Source organism: Acinonyx jubatus, chromosome A3, assembly GCF_027475565.1.
Source record: "Acinonyx jubatus isolate Ajub_Pintada_27869175 chromosome A3, VMU_Ajub_asm_v1.0, whole genome shotgun sequence".
Lineage (NCBI taxonomy): Eukaryota > Metazoa > Chordata > Mammalia > Carnivora > Felidae > Acinonyx > Acinonyx jubatus.
The window spans coordinates 27,399,948-27,418,674 of NC_069388.1; the positions used below are offsets into that span (position 1 = coordinate 27,399,948).

General features: G+C 55.8%; 1 protein-coding gene across 2 annotated transcripts in view; it reads right to left on the reverse strand.

The window, feature by feature from the left end:
- Positions 1-1,290: 1,290 nt before the first annotated feature.
- The window catches only part of ANGPT4 (angiopoietin 4), a 40,366-nt gene continuing 22,929 nt past the window's right edge, over positions 1,291-18,727 (reverse strand). For both annotated transcript variants that reach the window (XM_053200136.1, XM_027069754.2), the window contains 7 exons: positions 17,613-17,734; positions 14,621-14,853; positions 12,447-12,562; positions 9,801-9,902; positions 8,131-8,297; positions 3,530-3,660; positions 1,291-2,696 (listed from right to left, as the gene is read on the reverse strand). In XM_053200136.1, coding sequence (XP_053056111.1) covers positions 2,536-2,696; positions 3,530-3,660; positions 8,131-8,297; positions 9,801-9,902; positions 12,447-12,562; positions 14,621-14,853; positions 17,613-17,734 — 1,032 coding nt within the window. In that variant the 3' untranslated portion in view covers positions 1,291-2,535. The remainder of the gene's footprint in view (positions 2,697-3,529; positions 3,661-8,130; positions 8,298-9,800; positions 9,903-12,446; positions 12,563-14,620; positions 14,854-17,612; positions 17,735-18,727) is intronic.

Genomic DNA, 18,727 nt, shown 5'->3' on the forward strand with positions numbered 1-18,727 from the left:
GCTGCCCAGTGTCCTTCCATTGGTCCCGTCTGCAGGACAGGACACTGTGGGTCAGCATCGCTGTCAGGGGACTTCTAGAGGTCGGCAGGTCCTCTGTCCTTATGGTACAAATGGGAAACAGAGGCTCAGAGAGGGCCAGAGACTCTGCTCCAGGGACACAGCCAGGACAGCGAACCAAGGTCTGACAACCCCGGGCGGGACACAGCTGTGTCCTGGGCCAACCCGGGGATGAGATGGAGCCTGGGACCAGGCGTTGGGGGGAGGGGGGCCAGGAGGGGGGCAGAGATGGAGAGAAGGGAAATGGGAGTCAGAGAGATGGGTGGTGGAAAAGTGATCGCTGGTTCTGGCCTGTCCAGCATCGCTGCTTCCGGAAACAGTGCCTGGAAACTGCTAGTCCACATGACTTGGGTGGCACTGACCCCAGCCCTGGTTCCAGGCCTGATTGGGTGCCCCAGGTCTGGTCAATCAGACTCACAGTGATAAGTACAAAGATGGGCACGAAAGGACCAGTCCTGGTTGGAGAAAATCATGCCCTTGCTGGAATCACGGGGACAGGGCAACTCTCTGTCTTAGGGATGCTCAGCTGGGAGGCCACCAGCCCAGCACTGCTGGAGCCACCTGTCAGGAGAAAACCTGACTGAGAGTGAAGTCAACGGTGCAGGGCTGAACAGACAGCTGGCATGGAGGAGGGAGGAAGGTAGGAAGGAAGCATGAATATTTAAGAACAGGTATCTGAGGGTAACCTAAATCAGCCTGGCCTTTTTCAGAAAGCGAGTGTAGACGGCGATGTGGGCCTTCACCACCCCAGAGTCTGTCCGTGGGGCTCACAGCTTTGCCTCCACCCCGTCTCCAGCACACCTAGCCGCTAAGCTCAGCAGTACACAAATAAATGCCATGGATTCAGGAACACATGCTCACCTTGCCTGGGCCCGGAAGGAGCGGGGGCCCACCCTAGGGGTGGATTTCCTCACCCCGTTTACCTCTCTGGGAACTAACGTTTATTAGGCACCTGCTCGTGCCAGGCTCTGTTACAAAGTTGACGTACATCCTTTCATCGCCTCCTTGCCACAGCCCAGCCAGGAGGGAGCTTCATCTCCGTTTCACAGACAAGATAACCGAGGCCTCGAGAGGCTGAGCCACTGGCCTCAAGTCCAAGAGCTGGAGCAGGTCCCTCCCACTCCAGGGCCCTGCCCACAGCGGATGTTAAACAAAGGCCTACCGAGCAAATGCTGTGTAAGGCCACGTGAGGCTTCTGAGCAGCACCCTGCCCGCCGTCCTTCCCCACCCCCTCTCTGACCCTGTCCTCCGAAGGAAGTTCATGAGGAGCCCCTGGTCTCCCGGACCCAGGCGAAGGCTTGCTCTGCCCCCCACCCCCAACCTCCCGCCACCCCCTAGCTGCGGGTGGCAGCACTGTTGGACCAGGTGGGAGGAGAGGGTTAGGGTCTCAGCTTGGAGGCTGGAAGGATCTGGACCTGAAGATTGGGGTCCCGCTCAAGGCGGAGTGGACGGTCCCCAACAGCCCCTGAACGTGAGCTGAGGTGAGCTAGGGTGACAGGGAGTGCTGAGAGGGCAGCCTCCAGGCAGAAATCTGGCTTTCAAGGACCAGACGGAGCCTGGCAGGACCCCGGCCCAGAGCACAGATGGGGAACTTCGTTCTAGACCCTTCTTCGGGGGTGGAGTGTGTCTTCTTTGACCCAAAGCTGCTTCCGGTTGTTTTTAAGGGCTGTTCGGGGCCATTGCCGTGGCTCTTGTAGCCAGAAAGAGTGGGTGCAGGCGGGGGTGCAGCGGTGGAGCTCGGGGTCTCCATCCTGTCACGTTTGACCAACTTTTCCCAAGGGCATCCGCAGCCCCGAGAGATGCTCTGCGATCAACAGGGCCTGTTTTCAAATAAGGACATTTGGAGAAAGCTGCCCATTCTAACTCCTTCACAGGCAGTCAAAAGGCATATGACCACATTAAAGGCCCTGACGGGTCCTGCAGCTAAGAATGCCTGTTCACATTGATTTAACTGGGTGTTTCCCTCCCTCCCTTGACCCCAGGTACTTTTTGAGGGGCGCCTGAGATATTCTCTCTGGAACATATTCGAGGACATGCTGGCGGTAAAGGAATGCCCCTTAGATCTTCTGAAGCCCCCGAGAGGCCAGGTCTGGCCTTCAGATGCTGGGGCCTGGGAGAAGTGGACTGTGCTTGTATATTTCTTTGAGGACCTAAGTTAAGTTTGCTCTCCGCTCATTCAGGGTATTGTGACCCTCAAGCTGGCAGGGGACCTCTGCCGGAGACAGAAGGGAAGAGGAAAGAGGGATACTATAGAGTCAGATCCCCCCCGCCCCCGCCGCCACCCACCGTGTCACAACTTGAGGGGAACAGGGAGGCAGCAGATCCTCTGGACTCCTAGGCAAGGAGGCCTGGCCCAGGGGGGGCCCGGGTGTCCAGGACCATACCCTGGCACTGTGTCCCGTGTTTGGATCCAGCTCGTTCAGGGAATACCGAGTCCCGGCTCTTCCTGTGGGTCCAGCGTCCGGGTGTCGCTGCTTATTAGACGCCCACGGGACGCACCATCATGCGGGTGGCCCGCAGCGAGTAGCTGGGGCCTTGAAAGTAGTGCCAGCGGATGCCGTTGAGCTTGCGCACGTGATGGTGAGCCGCGTAGTAGATACCATTGAGATTTGAGAGGCCGCAGGCATCAAACCACCATCCTGGTGGAGGGAGAGGAAGACGCTTTGGGGAGATAGGGGCCAGCCAGGGGCCCGAGGGCAGCCCTCTACCCCGGGGACCGATCAGGGCTGCTGCCTCCTCCAGGGAGCCAGCTGGCAGGAGATGGACAGGGTGGGAGGGGCACCGGGGTGGGAGGGAGAGTCCCGGACCTTCCGCTCAGCCCGTGGCCTCTGGGGGACGGCACCTTGATGGTCCCTGAGCTTGTGTCCTGCGGGGCTCTGGTGTCTCTGTCTCTCCCTTTGGTCTCTGTTGCCCTGCCTTTCGGGGTCTGTCTCTCACACAGCGTGTCCGTCTGTCTTTCTGTGGTCTGCACATCGTCTCTCCATCTCTCCCTCTGGACTTCTGTTCCCGTGGGACTCTCTGTGTTCACTGCTCTGTGTCTCTATGTCCTGATGTCTCTCTTATCTCTGTCTCTGCGTCCCAGGAGGTCTCTCCTCCTCTCTCTGCCCCTCCTACTCACCCCATCTCCTGCTTTCTGACCTGTGTCCCCCATGCCCAGGAGCACTGCCTGAGCCGGGCATTGGTGGGGAGCTGCCCCTCTTGTCCCTCTGCCCACGTCTTCCCATCTTGGTCCTGCTCGGCCTGGGGGGGAGTGGGTTCTCAGGCCTGGGGTTGGGACCCCACCCCCCAGTCTCAGGAGAAAACTGGTGGTGCCTGTGTCAGGATGAGGCAAGACCCTGAGGGAACCTTGAGGACTTGGTGGGGGAAGGGGCGGATAGGGCACAGCCAGGCCCGCCCAGGGGTGGGGAGGAAATGGGGGTGTCCAGCCAAGTGAGCCTGTGGGTGAGCGGGGCTTCGGCCCACTGGCACCCACCTCCAGACAGCATCTGGGCACACTTGCAGAGGCAGTTGTCATTGTCTGCATCACGGGTGCTGAAGTTGGTGCCTTGCAGGACCAGGCTGCTCTGGCGCCCTGCTGAGCCGCTGTATCCGCTCAGAGAAAGCCTGGAGGCCACCGGGAGGTGGTGATGGGAGAGGGGTCCAGAGTGAGGATGGGGCTGGTTAAAGAACGACCTCCCCCACGAGGCTTGGTCCTAGGCGGGGGCACCTCTCCGGTTGTTCTGGGGTGAGGGGCGCCCCAGCCTAGGGTGCTTCGGCCATCCCTGTCCCTGGATTACCCTCCCTGCCTGCTGCCTCCCCGGGAACAGAGCACCCACTGTGGGCCAGGCCTCCCTCATCTCACTGACCCCGAGTCTCGGACAAGAGTGAGAGGGATCAAAATAACGACGAGAATGAAGGTGATGGCTAACGTTTTTTTTGAACGGCTACTATGCCCTGGGCATCGTTCCAAGCGCTTCACGTGGGTTAACTCATTCTTGCTCAGTCCTCGCAACACCCTATTATTGGTTCCAGTTTACAGACGAAGAAACAGAGCCCAAGAACCTGAGGAGCCTGCCCCGGGCCTCAGAACGGAAGAGGGTGAGAGCCAGATGCCAGCCCGGTGTGGCCTGCCTTGGGAGCTGCGTGCATTTCCCTCGCCAGCTGACCGCCCTGCCACCTTCAGGAAGCCTTCCCTGACCACACCAGCCCACACGGCTCTGTGCCCCGGGGCAGCCCCAGCCCTGTGACTTGCACATCCACAGCCCGCTGGGGAGGGTTTCTATTTCTCTGCCAGGCTGTGAGATCCTCTTGGGCATGTCCAGGCCTGCATGGTGATTACGACCATGAGCTCTGGGGGACAGAATGCCTAGGTTTGAATCCCCGCTCTGTCATTCTCCGGCGGCATGACCTTGGGCAGCCTGCGTCACCTGTCAGCTTCAGCTTCATCATCTGCTAAAATGCTAATAACGGTAATATTAACAGTGGCGCCCTGGTCTGGTTATTGTGGTCCCATGACTTCGGCGTGTGATGAGTGCAGAGCAGGGCGGGCACGCAGTAAATAGCACGTTGAGGGCTGGCTGTCATGTGTCCCTGCGTTCCCAGCCCTTGGCATGTGGCTGGAGCGGGCTCCTGCTCAGCCTGGTTGGAGAGAGTATTGCGTGCTTGTAGCACAGGCAACGCAGGTGGGGACCTGGTCTGAGGACGATGAAGAAGGTCCTACGGGTGGAGGAAAATGGACACCAGAGGCGGCCAGGGAAGCTCAGGGAAGCTCTGGTTCCCCCAGGGCAGGGCCTGGGAGATGCCCCCCTGTGGGATCAGGAGGAAATGTGGGGCTTGGGCACGTGGCCTGGCTCGGTCCCTGCACCTCCCACCATGGGCTCTGCCTGTCTGTGGTGAGGCAGGGGCATGGCCCTTGGGGCCAGATGCTCTAACCGTGAAGCTCTAACTGTGCCCTTAAACATGCAACCCAGGGCTCGCCTGACTGGTGTTGTAGCCCCCCCCCCCCCACCCCGGAAAGAGGCCCATCTGGCCAGGGCTCTCAGGGGTGGGGACAGACAGGTTGGCCCATGGCTTCATATAGTCCCAGCTTCTCTTTGTGGCTATTATAGGCTCCCCTTGAGGCTTCAGCGATGTCAGTTCAAGGTCAGGCTTGGGGCTCTGGCTGACGTTCGGGGTGACATTCAGTCTGAGCTGGGTAGAATCAGGGCTGGACAAAGCCGATGGGCCTCACGGGGGTTACTCCAGCAGCACTGGCCTCCCTACTGTCTCCAAGTCCTCAGCTCAGTCTCTGCCTCCCTTCCCCTCCCCCGTGGGTGCCAGAATGGGGATCTTGTGACCCCCGGGGAACTCTCAAGTCGGGGACCAGGATGCCCCACGTGACTCAGTGCTGAGACACATCTCGAACATGTGCATGGCTCAAGCCTGGGGAACCCAAACACACAGGCCTCCGGGTATCCCCAAGTTAGGCACACAAGGTGTGTTTTCCACGTGTCCGTGGATCTGTGGGTGGGTCTGTGCATCTACAGTTGCGAGCGTTTGGATGCTGTTGTTCGTGCCTGCGCGCATATGTGTGTGTGTGTTCTGAGTCTGTGTATCAGTATCTATGGTGGAATCTGCCTTTGTGTCTGGAATTGCGCGTGTGTTACCTGTGAGGGCTTCTGCAAAGCACCGCTGCACGTGTGTCTGTGCTTGCTTGTGTAGCGATGCGCTTGTGTGAGTCTGTGCGCTCTGTAGGCCTACGTGTGTGCCCCAGAGGTGTGGCAAGCCCCTCCACATGTGCACGTATGTCTGTGCCCGCCCTTGCGTATCTCTGTGTGTATCTCGCACTTGTAATCAGATCTGGGTGTGTGGGCATCTCTGGGGGGCATGTGCCTGTGCCTTGGCCGTGCCTCCTGCTTCCTCCCTCCCTGTGGGCCACTTTCTCTTGTAGGCTTATGCATGTGCCTTAGTCAGGCTCTAGAAGGCCCTCATTATTGTGTCTGACAAATAAGGGTGGCCTTCCTGCCCCTGATGCCTATGCTTCCCTGCCTCTGGGCTTCCCTGTGGGGATCCTCCCCACCTCAGCCGCCAGCTGACCCTACGGTGGGGACACGGGGACCAGCATCTGTTCTGTCACTCTCCCCTTGGCTCTTCTCTGGCAGTTTCCACATCTCCCTCTGTTTTCTAGGATCTCCGTGCTGCCCCGCCCACCTTTGTTCCCCCCCAGACTCCCAAGCCTTTCCTGAAAGAGCAGGGACTCTTCCTTATGATCTTGAAGGAGACTTGCTCAGGTTTGGGGTATCCGTGGCCAGCTGGATGGAAGGAACCCCCTCTCTGCCTTTTTTCAAAACATCCCCACCGCCTGGGGGTGCCCTTCCTATTCTCTCTTTGTCTGGAGGATGCCCACCCTTTATAGGCATTACCTCCTCCAAGGAGTCCTCCCTGTTCGCACAAGCATCTCTATGCCCCTGTGTGTTCCCCACAGGCAGCTGCTGTCTTCCCGGGAATGTGGGACTGCCTGTGGACGTGCTCACCCCCAGACGCACAGGACCCACGACTATGAACGAAGCAACGGGGATAGGAAGAGCGGTGAACTCACACACAGCAGGCGAGCCAAGTGTGTGAACAGCTGCCTCGGGGTCAGCAATTATATTCTTTGCTGAGCATTTACTAAGTACCAGGCACTGTGTTAATGCTCGGTGTGCAGTGTCTCATTTGAGCTTCATAGCACTTTGAATAAGGTAGGTACACCTAGGGCACCCATTTTACAGATGAGAAAGTGGAGGCATTTCTTCGGGATCACTGAGGGAGACAGGGATGGAGTCAGGACTTCAGCCTTGGCTTTAGTGGCTTGACTAGGAGTCGGCAGCGTGTTGTGGTTACTCCCTGGTCAGCTCGAGGAGTAGCGGGGAGAGGACCATCCAGCTTAACCCTTGCCTCGCCCAGACCCAGGGCATGGTTCATTCAGCTCTGAACCTGGCTGTTTAAGGAGGACTATTATCAGATTGGGGTGGGTCCTGTAAGGAGGATGTCAGAACAACTTAGCTGGAGGATCCAGGGCGTCTAATAAGAAGAGAAAGGAGTGGGTGGAGCATAGTATCGAAAAGCTCCCTGAGATGGAATTAGACCTAAAGTGCAGGAAGACGGAGAATCATCCGATTCCTTTGGAGGAAGCGACTTCCCTGTCAGTGGAGGCATCCCAGCCTGGCTGGCTGGTGGCTGGGGCATATGTGCTAGCATCACATGAAGCCCCAGGCGACAGGTGACGTCCTTTGCAGACTTGTGAGTGGGAGTCTATGGTTTCAATCCTGTCCTGGTTCAAAGATAGCCAGGACCCAGTCGTATCTTCAAGAACCTTGAGTTTCTCAGAGAGGCAACATCATGTAGTAGAAACACCCTGGGTGTCGGTAGCAGAGAGACCTGAGTTCAACTCTAAGCTCTACCTAACTTGTAACTTGGGGCAGGATACTTAAGCTGTGTGCCTCAGTTTCCACATCAGTAAAGCAGGTGCGGCAATGCTTACCTCAGCGTGTTGTGGGAGGATTAAATGGAGTAATATGCCTGGAACAGAGTAGGTGCTCAGTAAGTGCTCATTTCTCTTCCAAAATAGAGCCAAGAACCGAGCCGAGGGAGGTGTGGGAGACCTTGATGATTTCACATTACGCTCATATTTAAGCCCATCCCGCAGTTAAGAAGCGGAAGTCCAGACAAGCCAGAATATTGACTTGCCCAAATTGACAAAGCGAGCTGGAACAGAGCCAGAAGGAGCTCAGGTTCCCTGATTTGTAGCCCAGGGACCTTTCTACCTTACCCCACGGCATGGGACAGGCTGGGCTCCCCGCTCTGGACCTCAGGAATATGGCTGCCTCGGGGTGACTGACCTGAGAAGGCCCTTTCCTGCTCCTGGGATGGCAGCGTCAGCGACAGTCTCTCCACCCCACCCAGTGGCCGGGACGTGCTGAGTGTTAACCGGCCTCCTCCAGATCCCGTGACGTGCGCCCAAATGGGGGACAGATGGTAGGAACAGGAGACGCCCAGGGATTGACCCTTGGTGCGGACTCTACAGCCACTAGCCCGGGACCCCAGCCCGCCCACCAGCCTGGGCCCCGAGCCCACCTGTACAGCTGCCCCTCGCTGCCCAGCTGGAAATGCTCATACTGAGCGTAGGCCTCGTTGCCTTCCCAGTCTTGCAGCTCCACACGCAGGGAGTAGGCTGTCCGGCCGGTGAGCTGGTGCATCACCTCATTGCCCAGCCAGTGCTCCCCTGCCGGGTCGCCGAAGCCCTGTGGGGAGCGAAGGGTGGGGGTGGGCTTCATGCTGCGATGGGAGGCCGTGCCCCTGGCCGAGGAGCTGGGCTGGGCCGGGCTCCAGGGCCACTTAATCCAAAACCACTTTGCCTAACGACCAAGTCCATAAAGTACAGTGTGGGCAGGCCTGGGGATGGGAGTTCTCCACCTCCTAGAGCAAAAAAAAAAACAAAAAAACAAAAAACAACAACAACAACAAAACCCCAAGATTTTTGTAAAACTGGGTAAATTCTGTTAAAAATAATTGAAATCACATTTCTGTGGAGTTTCAGAACAGGCAAAATGAATCCGTCGTGCTAGAAGGCAGCATGGCAACTACCTTTTGGGGGAGTATTGACTGGGGCACAAGGAGGCACAGGGGGGCACCAGAGGGGCTTCTGCGGTGCTGGCAGTGCTGTATATCCAGCTTTGAATGGTGGGCACGTCAGTGAACACATAGGTAAAAACCCACTGAGTATCTTCCGCTTCTAAGATTTGTGTACTTAGCTGCATGTGTGTTGGGCCGCAACAAAACATTAAAAGATTTTAATCGGGGGCATAAATTGTAGAGCGACCTTTGTTGGGTGGCATGGCAACTCCTGCAAAATTTCAACAACACAGAAATGCAAAGCTAAGCGCGTTAGTGTCCTAGGGTGATGAGAAACTTGTCCTCGGCCTGAATAATAATTCAGCACCAAGGACAGGGGCACACCTAAACCCCACTCCCCACTTCCGTCCTGCCTCGCTGCCGATTAGTCTGTTAGTATTCAGTGCTCTTGGGTATTTCTGTGTCCGAGCATCCCCTTTCTTTTTTGCCATTTTAATACTTGTTTAAAACTCAATTGGCTCAAGGACACTCATATCTTAATTTGGTATTTATTTTTAAGTGTTGGTCGAATGAACAGTACGCAGCCACAACTAATGATATTGTTGCATTTCCACACACCTTCTTCTATTTCTTTTGCTTGTGGAAACTTTAAGAGCTTTTAAGCCAGCTTGCTAAAAGTTCTTTACTCAAAAGTTAATTTACAATTTGGAAGACACTAGGGCACTACTTCTCATCTTGTAAAATGCACTGGGTCTTTGAGCCAGCAATTCCACATTAAAGAATCTCTCCTGAAAATGTGATTATATATGTGTGCAAAGATAAGGACATTCATTTAAGCAACGCAGTCATGGGTAGGCAGGGGAGACTACTTTTTTCTGTTCCATTTTTGTATTCTTAAAAAAAATTTGTATGTATAATCTTTACACAAATAAAAAAAATAAAGTTAAACTTTTATTTTTAGGATAGATGTCAGAACCTGCAAAAAGAAGGTTCAATTTCAGGTGAGGGAGTCCCTGACAGTGAATGTGCACTAGGAAAATCTGTTTGAAGGTGGTTGGTTTTAGGTGGGTTGATTCCCCCCTCCCCCGGGGAGGGTTGAAGGCAAACGAGTGCCCTGCCTACAAGCCCCCTGCCCCAGTTTAAGGGCTGAAAAGCCCCTTCAGCAGTGTTACCTGTTTGTAATCTCTCCAGTTGCGCTGGAAATTCACACTGCCATTCTCACGGCGCTGGATGAGAGTCCACCCGCCTCCATTGGCCTCCATGTCACAGAACACCTGGAAGGAATTGGGTGGTAGTGGTGGGGGGCGGGGGGGAGTTGGAAGCCCTTGGAAGATGTCAGAAGCAGCTCTGGACCAGCCCCATTTTGATTTGGCTGACAGTTTCACAGAGCAACAGGTGAGCCTGGTGGTCAAGGGCATCAGAAATATCCAGGTTCACATTTCCCACTTAGTGTCATCATTTTTTCTAAAGTCGTGGACAAGTGATGTCCTCTCAGAGCCTTCCTTTCCGCGTTTGTAAAATGTAAGTGTTAAAACCTTAACCTCTTTGTGCCTCAGTTTCTCACCTGCAAGTTGGCTCGACGCAAGAACTATGTATAATGAGTCATCCAAAGAAAAGAGTCTGGGCATATTGGGAACTAAGTAAATGGAGCCTTTTCCCCCGCTATTATTGCAAGGTTGTGGTAAGGATTAAATGCTGACAGGGGTAACATGCTTGGCACATGGCGTAGACTCAGGAAATGTTATTACATTCAGCGGGCAAATGTTTTCTGAGCACCTGCTATATACCAAGCTCCATTCAAAGTATGGGAGGTGTCACTATGGATAAGACAGAAAGAGTCTTTCTCTCAAAGAGCTCACCATCCATCATAATCTCTTCTTTCAGCCTAATCTTTGTTCGTACTATTCTTCCAGCCGGTTCAGTACATGTTCAATGTTCAGTGAAGACACACTTGGTCCCTGGTCCCATAGTAGGTGACAGAGACACGTCAGAGATCAATCAACCCTCAGGGCTGGCTTGGTCTGGAGGATATGCCTGGCTGCTATCATGGGGCAGGCAGACTATTGGTTATGAACATTCGGGCAGCCAAGAAGAGCTCCTAAGAAGGAGTCACTGGGCAACCCCGGAAGGCTTCTCAGAGGAGGTAGCATTGGAACAGGGCTTTGGATGATGATGTGACAGGCAGACAAGTGGAAATGGCAGTGGAGGGAGCGGCTCTGAGAAAGTAGAAGCCTGCTCAGGGAGAGGAGACAGTGGCATTTGTTGCGGGAGTAGCAGAGGGTACAGTAAGGGAAACTGAGGTCCAGAGAGGAGAAGGGGCTTTCTCGAGGCAAGTGAGACTAAATTACGCTGAGGTCTGAGCCCAGCTCTTTTGCCTCACAGAATTTCACCATAGCTGAATTTCCTATAGAGTGAACCTAATTTCATATAGAATATTTACTTAAAAAGTAGTGTCCCTTAAAAAAAAAACACTTAAATACTTAGGTGAAATGTATTTTAGAAGGAAATCTTACCAGTACCACAAGTCGAACACTAGTAACACTTGCTTTTAGTCAAATAATTGTAAAAATAAATGTAACGAAAACATGAAATTCTAGCTAGACATCGAGGGCCTGATCTCTTTGTTAAAAGAGGAGTTTAGCAGGTGTGTGTGAAGTGTTAAAGACGGCCTGGAAACAAACATATATATTATAGGAAGTCAAAGAAAATTGAAAAGGGAATTAGGAAGAGCAAAGACTGGATACTTGTTCTCCATACTCTTTTACTTCTGGGCCTGGCCTCCAAACCCTCCCTCCTGATACCCACACTTCCCCTTGACCCCTCATCCATCTCATAAGTGGACCTCCAAAAGCCCAGGGCAACATTCACTGAAGACACTCACTGGAGATGGTGGGGTCTCTATTGGCCCTGGTCCCTCATTTCCCACGTGCAGCAGAGCCCCCACACCTGCATTCAATTGGACTATATGTAAATTAGAAATAAACCTCTTTGTGGGGCGCTTGGGTGACTCAGTCAGTTAAGCACCCGACTTCTGCTCAGGTCATGATCTCACGGTTTGTGGGTTTGAGCCCCACCTTGGGCTCTGTGCGGACAGCTCAGAGCCTGGAGCCTGCTTCAGATTCTGTGTCTCCCTCGCTCTCTCCCCCTCCCCACCCCTGCTCGCTCTCGCTCTCTCTCTCAAAAATAAGCATTAAAAAATTTTTTTTTGAACTAGAAATAAACTTCTTTGTGTTAAGCCCCTGGATTTTCAACGTTTGTTTGCTGTTTCAGCCAGCATTACCTTTTTTTTTCAATTAAAAATTTTTTTGATGTTTGTTTATTTTTGAGAGAGATAGAGAGAGAGGGACAGAGTGCGAACGGGGACGTGGCAGAGAGAGAGAGGGAGACACAGAATCCGAAGCAGGCTCCAGGCTCCGAGCTGTCCGCACAGAGCCCGACGTGGGGCTTGAACTCAGAACTGTGAGATCATGACCTGAGCTGAAGTCGGATGCTTATGACCAGCTGAGCCACCCAGGCGCCCCACAGCCAGCATGACCTTAACCAACACAGAACTGTTTTCTGTCATTCCAACTAAAAGCATCTCTGGAGAAGATGCAGAAGGATGTACTTCCAGCTCTGGGAACTTCTGCTTTAACCCCCACATTCTGACCTCTGACTCCCTTGGAGGCTCCCGAAGGTAGGGTCATCCCACCTTCTCTGGTATCTCAGATGTTGGACAAGGCCTGAAGCTGACTGGGGCGGGGGGAGGCGGTGACCTGTCGGGGAGCCCCTTGGCTCAACACCCTCCGCTAGCCTCAGCCCCCAGGGAGTCCCCTAACCTTCCTGGGCTCCGTCATATTGGCCACGTGGATGGTGTAGACGCCACTGGCATTGGCCCCGAAGCGTTGGATCTCTGCACAGTCCTGGAACACCTGCTCAGCTGCCCTCACGGAGGCTGCAATGTGACAACACAAAAGCAATTGGAGGTAAGCTAAGGAGAGAGGGAAGGGGCCAGGTGAGCCCTACTTCCTGCCGGGTTCCGGGTTGGGAGATGCTGGGGACAGGGAGAGGTATCAGACCTGAGAAAGTTTCCTAGAGGAGGTGAGCGAGCTGGGGTCTGGATAAGGAGCAGGATCACCTAGGAGAAGGGGAAAATGTTCCAGGCAGAGGGAACAGAGCGTGTGGGGGCTCCAAGGTGGGAACAGTCCTGGCGTGTGCCAGGGATGGGGTGGTGTGGGAAAGTGGTGGAGGCCAGGGAGGCGAAATGACCCACACCATGAGACCAGAGCTGAGCCAGAGAGAGCTCTGGCTGTCTGACGAACTTGACGGGAGCAGGGTGAGGCTGGCACAGGGACGTTCAGAGAGGAACGAGAAATGAGGTTGAGTTTCAGCAGGTGCCAGGTCAGCCTCGGATGCCAGGGTGAGGAAGGAACCCAGACTGTGCGGAGGAAGAGGGCTCCGGCTAAAGCGTGGAACGGAGACTGCAGGGGATAAGACTCAAACCAGGAAGGCCGCAGATGAGGCTGCTAAGGTCTTCCGGGAGAGGTAACTGGGGTCGGAACCCCGGTGAGGCACGTCCCCCTCAACCGAGGGCTGGGTCAAGGGCACATAGCTGGGGGCACGGGCAGAGCCTTCCCTGTCTCTAGGTCTTACGAAGGAGTCCTTAGAGCACCCTTTGGTAGGAGGCACAACCCCACGGTGCCCTTCCCTGGTGACAGCAGGGCAGGGGCACGGGGCGTTTGGGCAAAGGGTGCCTGAGGCCAGGCGCCCAGCACAACCTCCTACCCAGCCTGGCGAGCAGACACGGGATCACAGCTGGAGACTGGGTTAGCGGTGAGCCTGCGGGCAGAGGCGCCGGGCCCGGGTCTGCATCTGGGGCTGAGCTACAACAGACCCACACATGGGACTAATTTAGGCAGTGTCACTGCCAGGGCTATGGCACAAGCCAGTGATGCGTTCAGGTCCCTCCATATCTCATGGTTTGGAAGGACTCCACTTCTGCCTGTGGCTTCCTTGGGGCCTCACATCCCTCAAACCCAGCAGCGCCTGCCCCACTTAGAGCCCTGGTGCCATCCTCTGGCCCTAAATCCCTGCCAGCCTTAGTGCCTGGAACGCGTCACTCCGGCTGGATTCCTTGTGCCTTAAAGGCTTCCCCGCCTCCTGCCGTGCTGATCCTGCAAGGAGTAGAAACACGTTCCTCCGTCTTTCCCTCCCACCCAGGCGTTCTCCACTGCCCGGTTCCAACTGAGCTTCCCAAAACATAGTCCCCCTGGGTGTAAAAACCTTCCCACCGCTCCTGACTGTCCTCAGGTTGGTGTTCTTTCTCCTCAGCCCTGACTTTTAGGTCTTCTGTGGTCTGGAAATATCAGCTGCATTGCTGGCACACAGTGGGTGTTCAGTTAGGGTTCTGCTGACTGACTCAAGCTGAAACCAGCAAGGCCTCGGCCACCCCAAGCGGGCCCCCTCAGAAGGAGTCAGTGAGAACCGACCCCGGCCTTGATCTCCCCTCTCAGCATCCAGGGCCAGAGATGCCTCCTCACTTCTGTGGGACTCTCCTGGGTTTAGGGACGAGGGCAACAGGGCGAGAGAAGGCCTTGGGGAACACTGAGTCCAATCTCTCCACTCTACAGATAGGGACACTGAGGCTGGGGGAAGGGTGGGGCAAGCCGAAGCAAGGGAGGATGTCGGGTGGATCCTGGAACCCAAACTTATGCGTCTGGGCCGGGGGGGACCCCTTATTGTTATCACTTTCACAAATAGATGGCGAAACTGAGGCCAAGAGAGGGACATGCCCAAGGTCACTCATGGAGTTAGGGGGTGGCGCCTGCATTGGCTTCTCCTAGGACGCTGGTCCTCCTCGTTGTTAGTCTTCGTTGTCGTTTCTATCTCCCAGGTGCCGGGAGAGGGGACGGGCCTTGCCCGCAGAGGCTTCCAGCGAAGCGGGAGGGTAAGCAGGATCTCCCTCCCCTCCCCTGCCCTCCTCCCGCACCGCACCAGGCGCGCCCTCGCTCACCCGGGCCCTGGGCCACGACGCGCACCAGGCGCTGCACGGACTCCAGCAGTTGGCGCTGTTGGCGCTGCAGGAGGCTGGAGTTGCTGCTGGCGGCGCGCAGGCTGCGCTCCAGGCCCGCGAGGGCGCCGCTCTGGCGGCCCAGCAGCCGCCGCAGCCGCTCCTTCTCGCCGCGGAGAGAAGCCAGCTCCGCCTGCTGTTGCGTCTCCAGGGCCTGCACCCTCGTCTCCAGCGCGCTGCGGGGCGGGGGAGGGGGGGGCGCACGCGCGTCAGCCCGCTGTCCCCACCACAAGGTCACACTCGAGGGCTCGTCCCCGGGGCCCCGGGGGCGGGGGGCACTCCCCTAACAGATCGGTAAGGAGGCTCAGAGAGGTGGGGCGCCTGCCCAGAGTTACACAGCCCCGGGGAGGTGGGGGGGGGGGGGCGTGTCCCCCGGCAGCAGAGAGCGAGGAGGGGAGGCAAGAGAGACCGGAGACCTGGCTCTGGAAGAAGATGGATGGATCGGGGTCCATAGAGGGGTGGTGGTGGCGGGGGCGCCTGGGTGGCTCAGTCCTTAAGCCCCTGACTCTTGATCTCTGCTCAGGTCACGATCACCGGGTTCCTGGGATCCAGCCCCTCGTGGGGCTCTGCACTGCGCTGGAGCCTGCTTGGGATTCCCTCTCTCTCCCTGTCTGTCTGCCCCTCCCCTGCTCTCTCTCTCAAAATAAAGAAATACGAAATAAAATTGAAATAAAGAGAGAGAGAGAGAGGTGGGGGTGGAAGGATGTGCCAGGAATAATAGCTTTGATATCAAAGCTTTTGATATCAATGCCAGCCTTGATAAGGATGTCCTTATCAAGTCCACAGTATGCCTGCCCTTTGACCTAGCAGTCCGCTCCCAGGAGATAACCTCTAGGGAGCATGGGCAAGAGTGCCCCTTGGGGGATCGGTTATAATAGAGAAAAAGGAAGGGCCTGAATGCCCAGCAGCCAGGGCCGGCTGAGCCTGTGCTGTCTCCGCGTCCCTGGAAATGCTCTGGAGGCAGAGCGCATCTGGGCGGAATTGGAAAGATGCCCAGGACCTAAGCGGGGCTGCACTCTGGACACGAGTGCCTCTCGTCCAGCCCCACGTGTGGGTGACCAAACAGAGGAAGGAAAAAGGTATTGCTGTAAATGCAGAGGGAGACCCGTGAACTTATAGGAAAAGGCTTAGAGAGGCACGTGGAAGGACACGGTGGTGCCTGTGTTTGCAGAGAAAGTGAAAGAAAATCCACGAAGCATTGTTGCTCCTGCCGAGCGAGCGAGCGAGCGAGCGGGCTGGAGTGGATGGTGATGGAGAGGAGGAAGAGGGGAGGCGGGTGGGGGGAACCGACTTTCCCTTTCATTTTATACGGGTCTCTATTGTCTGGCGATATAATAAGCGCGGAGCGTTTTTGGCACGAGTTTAAAAAAAAAAAAGAGTTTTAAAAAAAGAAAAACGCTTTTGACTCAACTCTTCCACTTCTGGCATTTTCGCCTGCAGGCTGGCTCACGTGTGTGTGTGCAGCGAGGTACGGGGACATTATTCACCGCCTCACGTTGAAGAGTAGAGAAAGACAGGAAACAACAACCTTACTGCCCATTCGCTGGGGACGCCGGGAAAATTAGGGTGGGCACAGCCATGGGGTGGAAGGTTATCCAGTTGGAGAAAAGAACGAGCAACATGCAATGACGGAACAGCTTCCGGGATACTTGGAAAAAAAAGCTGGACGCTCCATTTGGGATCAAGAAGGATAAAAAAAGGGACATATTTGTTTACATATGCATAAGAAACCCCTGAACGTCAGCTTACAGGATGTCCGCTGGGGGACAGGGATTTCTGTCTGGTGTTCACTTCTGTACCCCCCAGTGTCTCAAACAGTGTCTCACATGTGGTAAGAGCTCAAAAAAACGATTGGTGATTGAATGAATGAAAGGATGCACACACACACACACACACACACACACACACACACAGCCAGGGAGAGCGGTTACCTCTGCCGTGGGTGGGTGGCTGGCTAAGGGATGGGGATAGGAGGGAGACATTCTCCTATCTGTAAGGTTACGCCAACCCATTCTCCAGACTAGCACAATGAGTCTAGCCGAGGCAGAAGGAATTCCCCCCCTGAACCCCAAAGTATGCCATAGGAAGAGAAAAAAAACAGGGGCACACTTGCATTCTAGAAATTTAGCTGTCTTCATGGGCCAATAGCATATTGGTGATAACCTCCCTCTACACGGATTTCTAGACAGTGCCCATTCAGACTGTCCCAGTCCCTGGCCTGCCCCACCTTGGAGTGGCGGAGTAGGAATAAGAAGGTGGACAAACTAGCATTAGCTGTACGCGGATCAGAGAGACCCGGATGAGCCTTAGGTCCTTATTGTGACCGGCGTGCGAGCAACTGTAACACTGTAACATCTCCCCCTGTACAGAAGGGGGTGGCTGCGTCAGTGTGTGGGTTTTGCCTCCTCCGGCACCCTGACCTTGACAGTTTTTCTCCACTCAGCTCGAAACCAAGATGAAATCAGCCTCAGATGCCAGTTTCTCTGCCTAAGGAAGGAAGGAAGGAAGGGAGAAGGAAAGGAAAAAAAGGAAGGAACGGAGAAAGAATCAGGGCGTCCTGAGCCCCCAGGGATATGCCTGTCTCCCGTCTCCACCCAGGGGTGCTTGCTGGGCCCAGCCCAACCTCAGCCCAGCCCCAGGGCCCACCTTTTCTCCCAGCTTCAGTCTGGACTCCAACCCTGGTTTCCGTCCTTACCCCAGCTCTGCCTCCAGCCTGAGCCTCCCAAGTGTTCCCTCATGTCAGCCCTAACCCCGGGGCCCCAGCTCTGGCCCCCGCCCCTGTCCAAGGTACTAGCCCAAGTCCAGCTTCCAACCCTGGCCCCCGCCCCGGCCCCGGCCCCAGCGCCCACCCTGGGTCCCAACCCCACGTGGGTCCCGGGCTGGCCCTCGCCCCCCAGCCCTGTCCCCGGCCCCGTGCCAGGATGCTTGTGCCCACTTGTTGCGGCCCTGCAGCCGGTGCAGCTCGTGACCCTGCAGTAGCAGCTGTTTCTCCAGCTTGTTGGTGGACAGCGAAGTCTCCAGGAGCTGGATCTCCATGCGCGACGTCTGGTTCAGGACCTGTCCCGGCAAACAGGAAGGGGTAGGGGGCTGCGCGAGCCCTGCGGGAACGCGCCTCCGCCGCCGTCCACCTGCCCGGGGGCTCTGCCATTCCAGAAACTCGCTGACTTATTTCTATCCTCCCTGCAGTTAGTTTCTACGGTCGCTCACTCGCTCACTCACAGGCCCTGAGTTTATGATCTGTCTTCTGAGTTTGCTCTTCCCCATCACTGCGCATGACAGTTCCGTTCTTCTGGCTGCTCAGGCCCCAGGAGGAGTCGCCCTTGAGCACCCCCTCCCCACCCCAATCTAATCTATCACCAAGTCCTGTCAGATCCACCTTCCAGATGGCCATCATGGCCTTCAGTGCCCCGTGCTGTCGTCTGCCCCCAGTGCCTCTCTCTGCACCCTTGCTCACCCCTCTCCCCCTGGTCGTTCCAGCCACACTGACCACCCTGATGTTCCTGGAGCTTGCCGGCCCAGTCCCACCACTGGGCCTACTCTGAGTAAGCCTGGCTCCCATCCTACCTTCTCCGCAGTGCCTTCCTAGCTTCACTGTCTAAACTTGCAAGCCATCCCTGCACCCTAGCGCGCCCTCCCTCTCTCCTGCCCAGGCTGTTTTCTCCTGGACACGGTCACCCCCTGACACGTGCAAGTTATTCTTCCTGTTCATTTCCCTGGTGGTCATTGGAAAGGGAGGTCCACAAGGGTCGGGATGCATGCCTGTTTCATTTACTGCTATAACCCGGAACCGGGCATCTCCAACAGTGCCTGCACATAGTAGGGATTCAACGGACACATGCCTATTTGTCATTCAATCTTTTTATCCATTCACTTACTCACCCTCCCGTTCGTTTATGTGTTTGCTCCCTCCCTCCCCTTCCGTTGCTCTTGAGGTTGAGCGAATTGTTTATTAGCCATCTCTCCCCGGGAGCCCTCTGAGCCCCCTGAGGGCTCATCCCAGTGCCCAGCGCAGACCTGGAGTGTCCCTGGAGTCACAGAGGCAGAAGCACC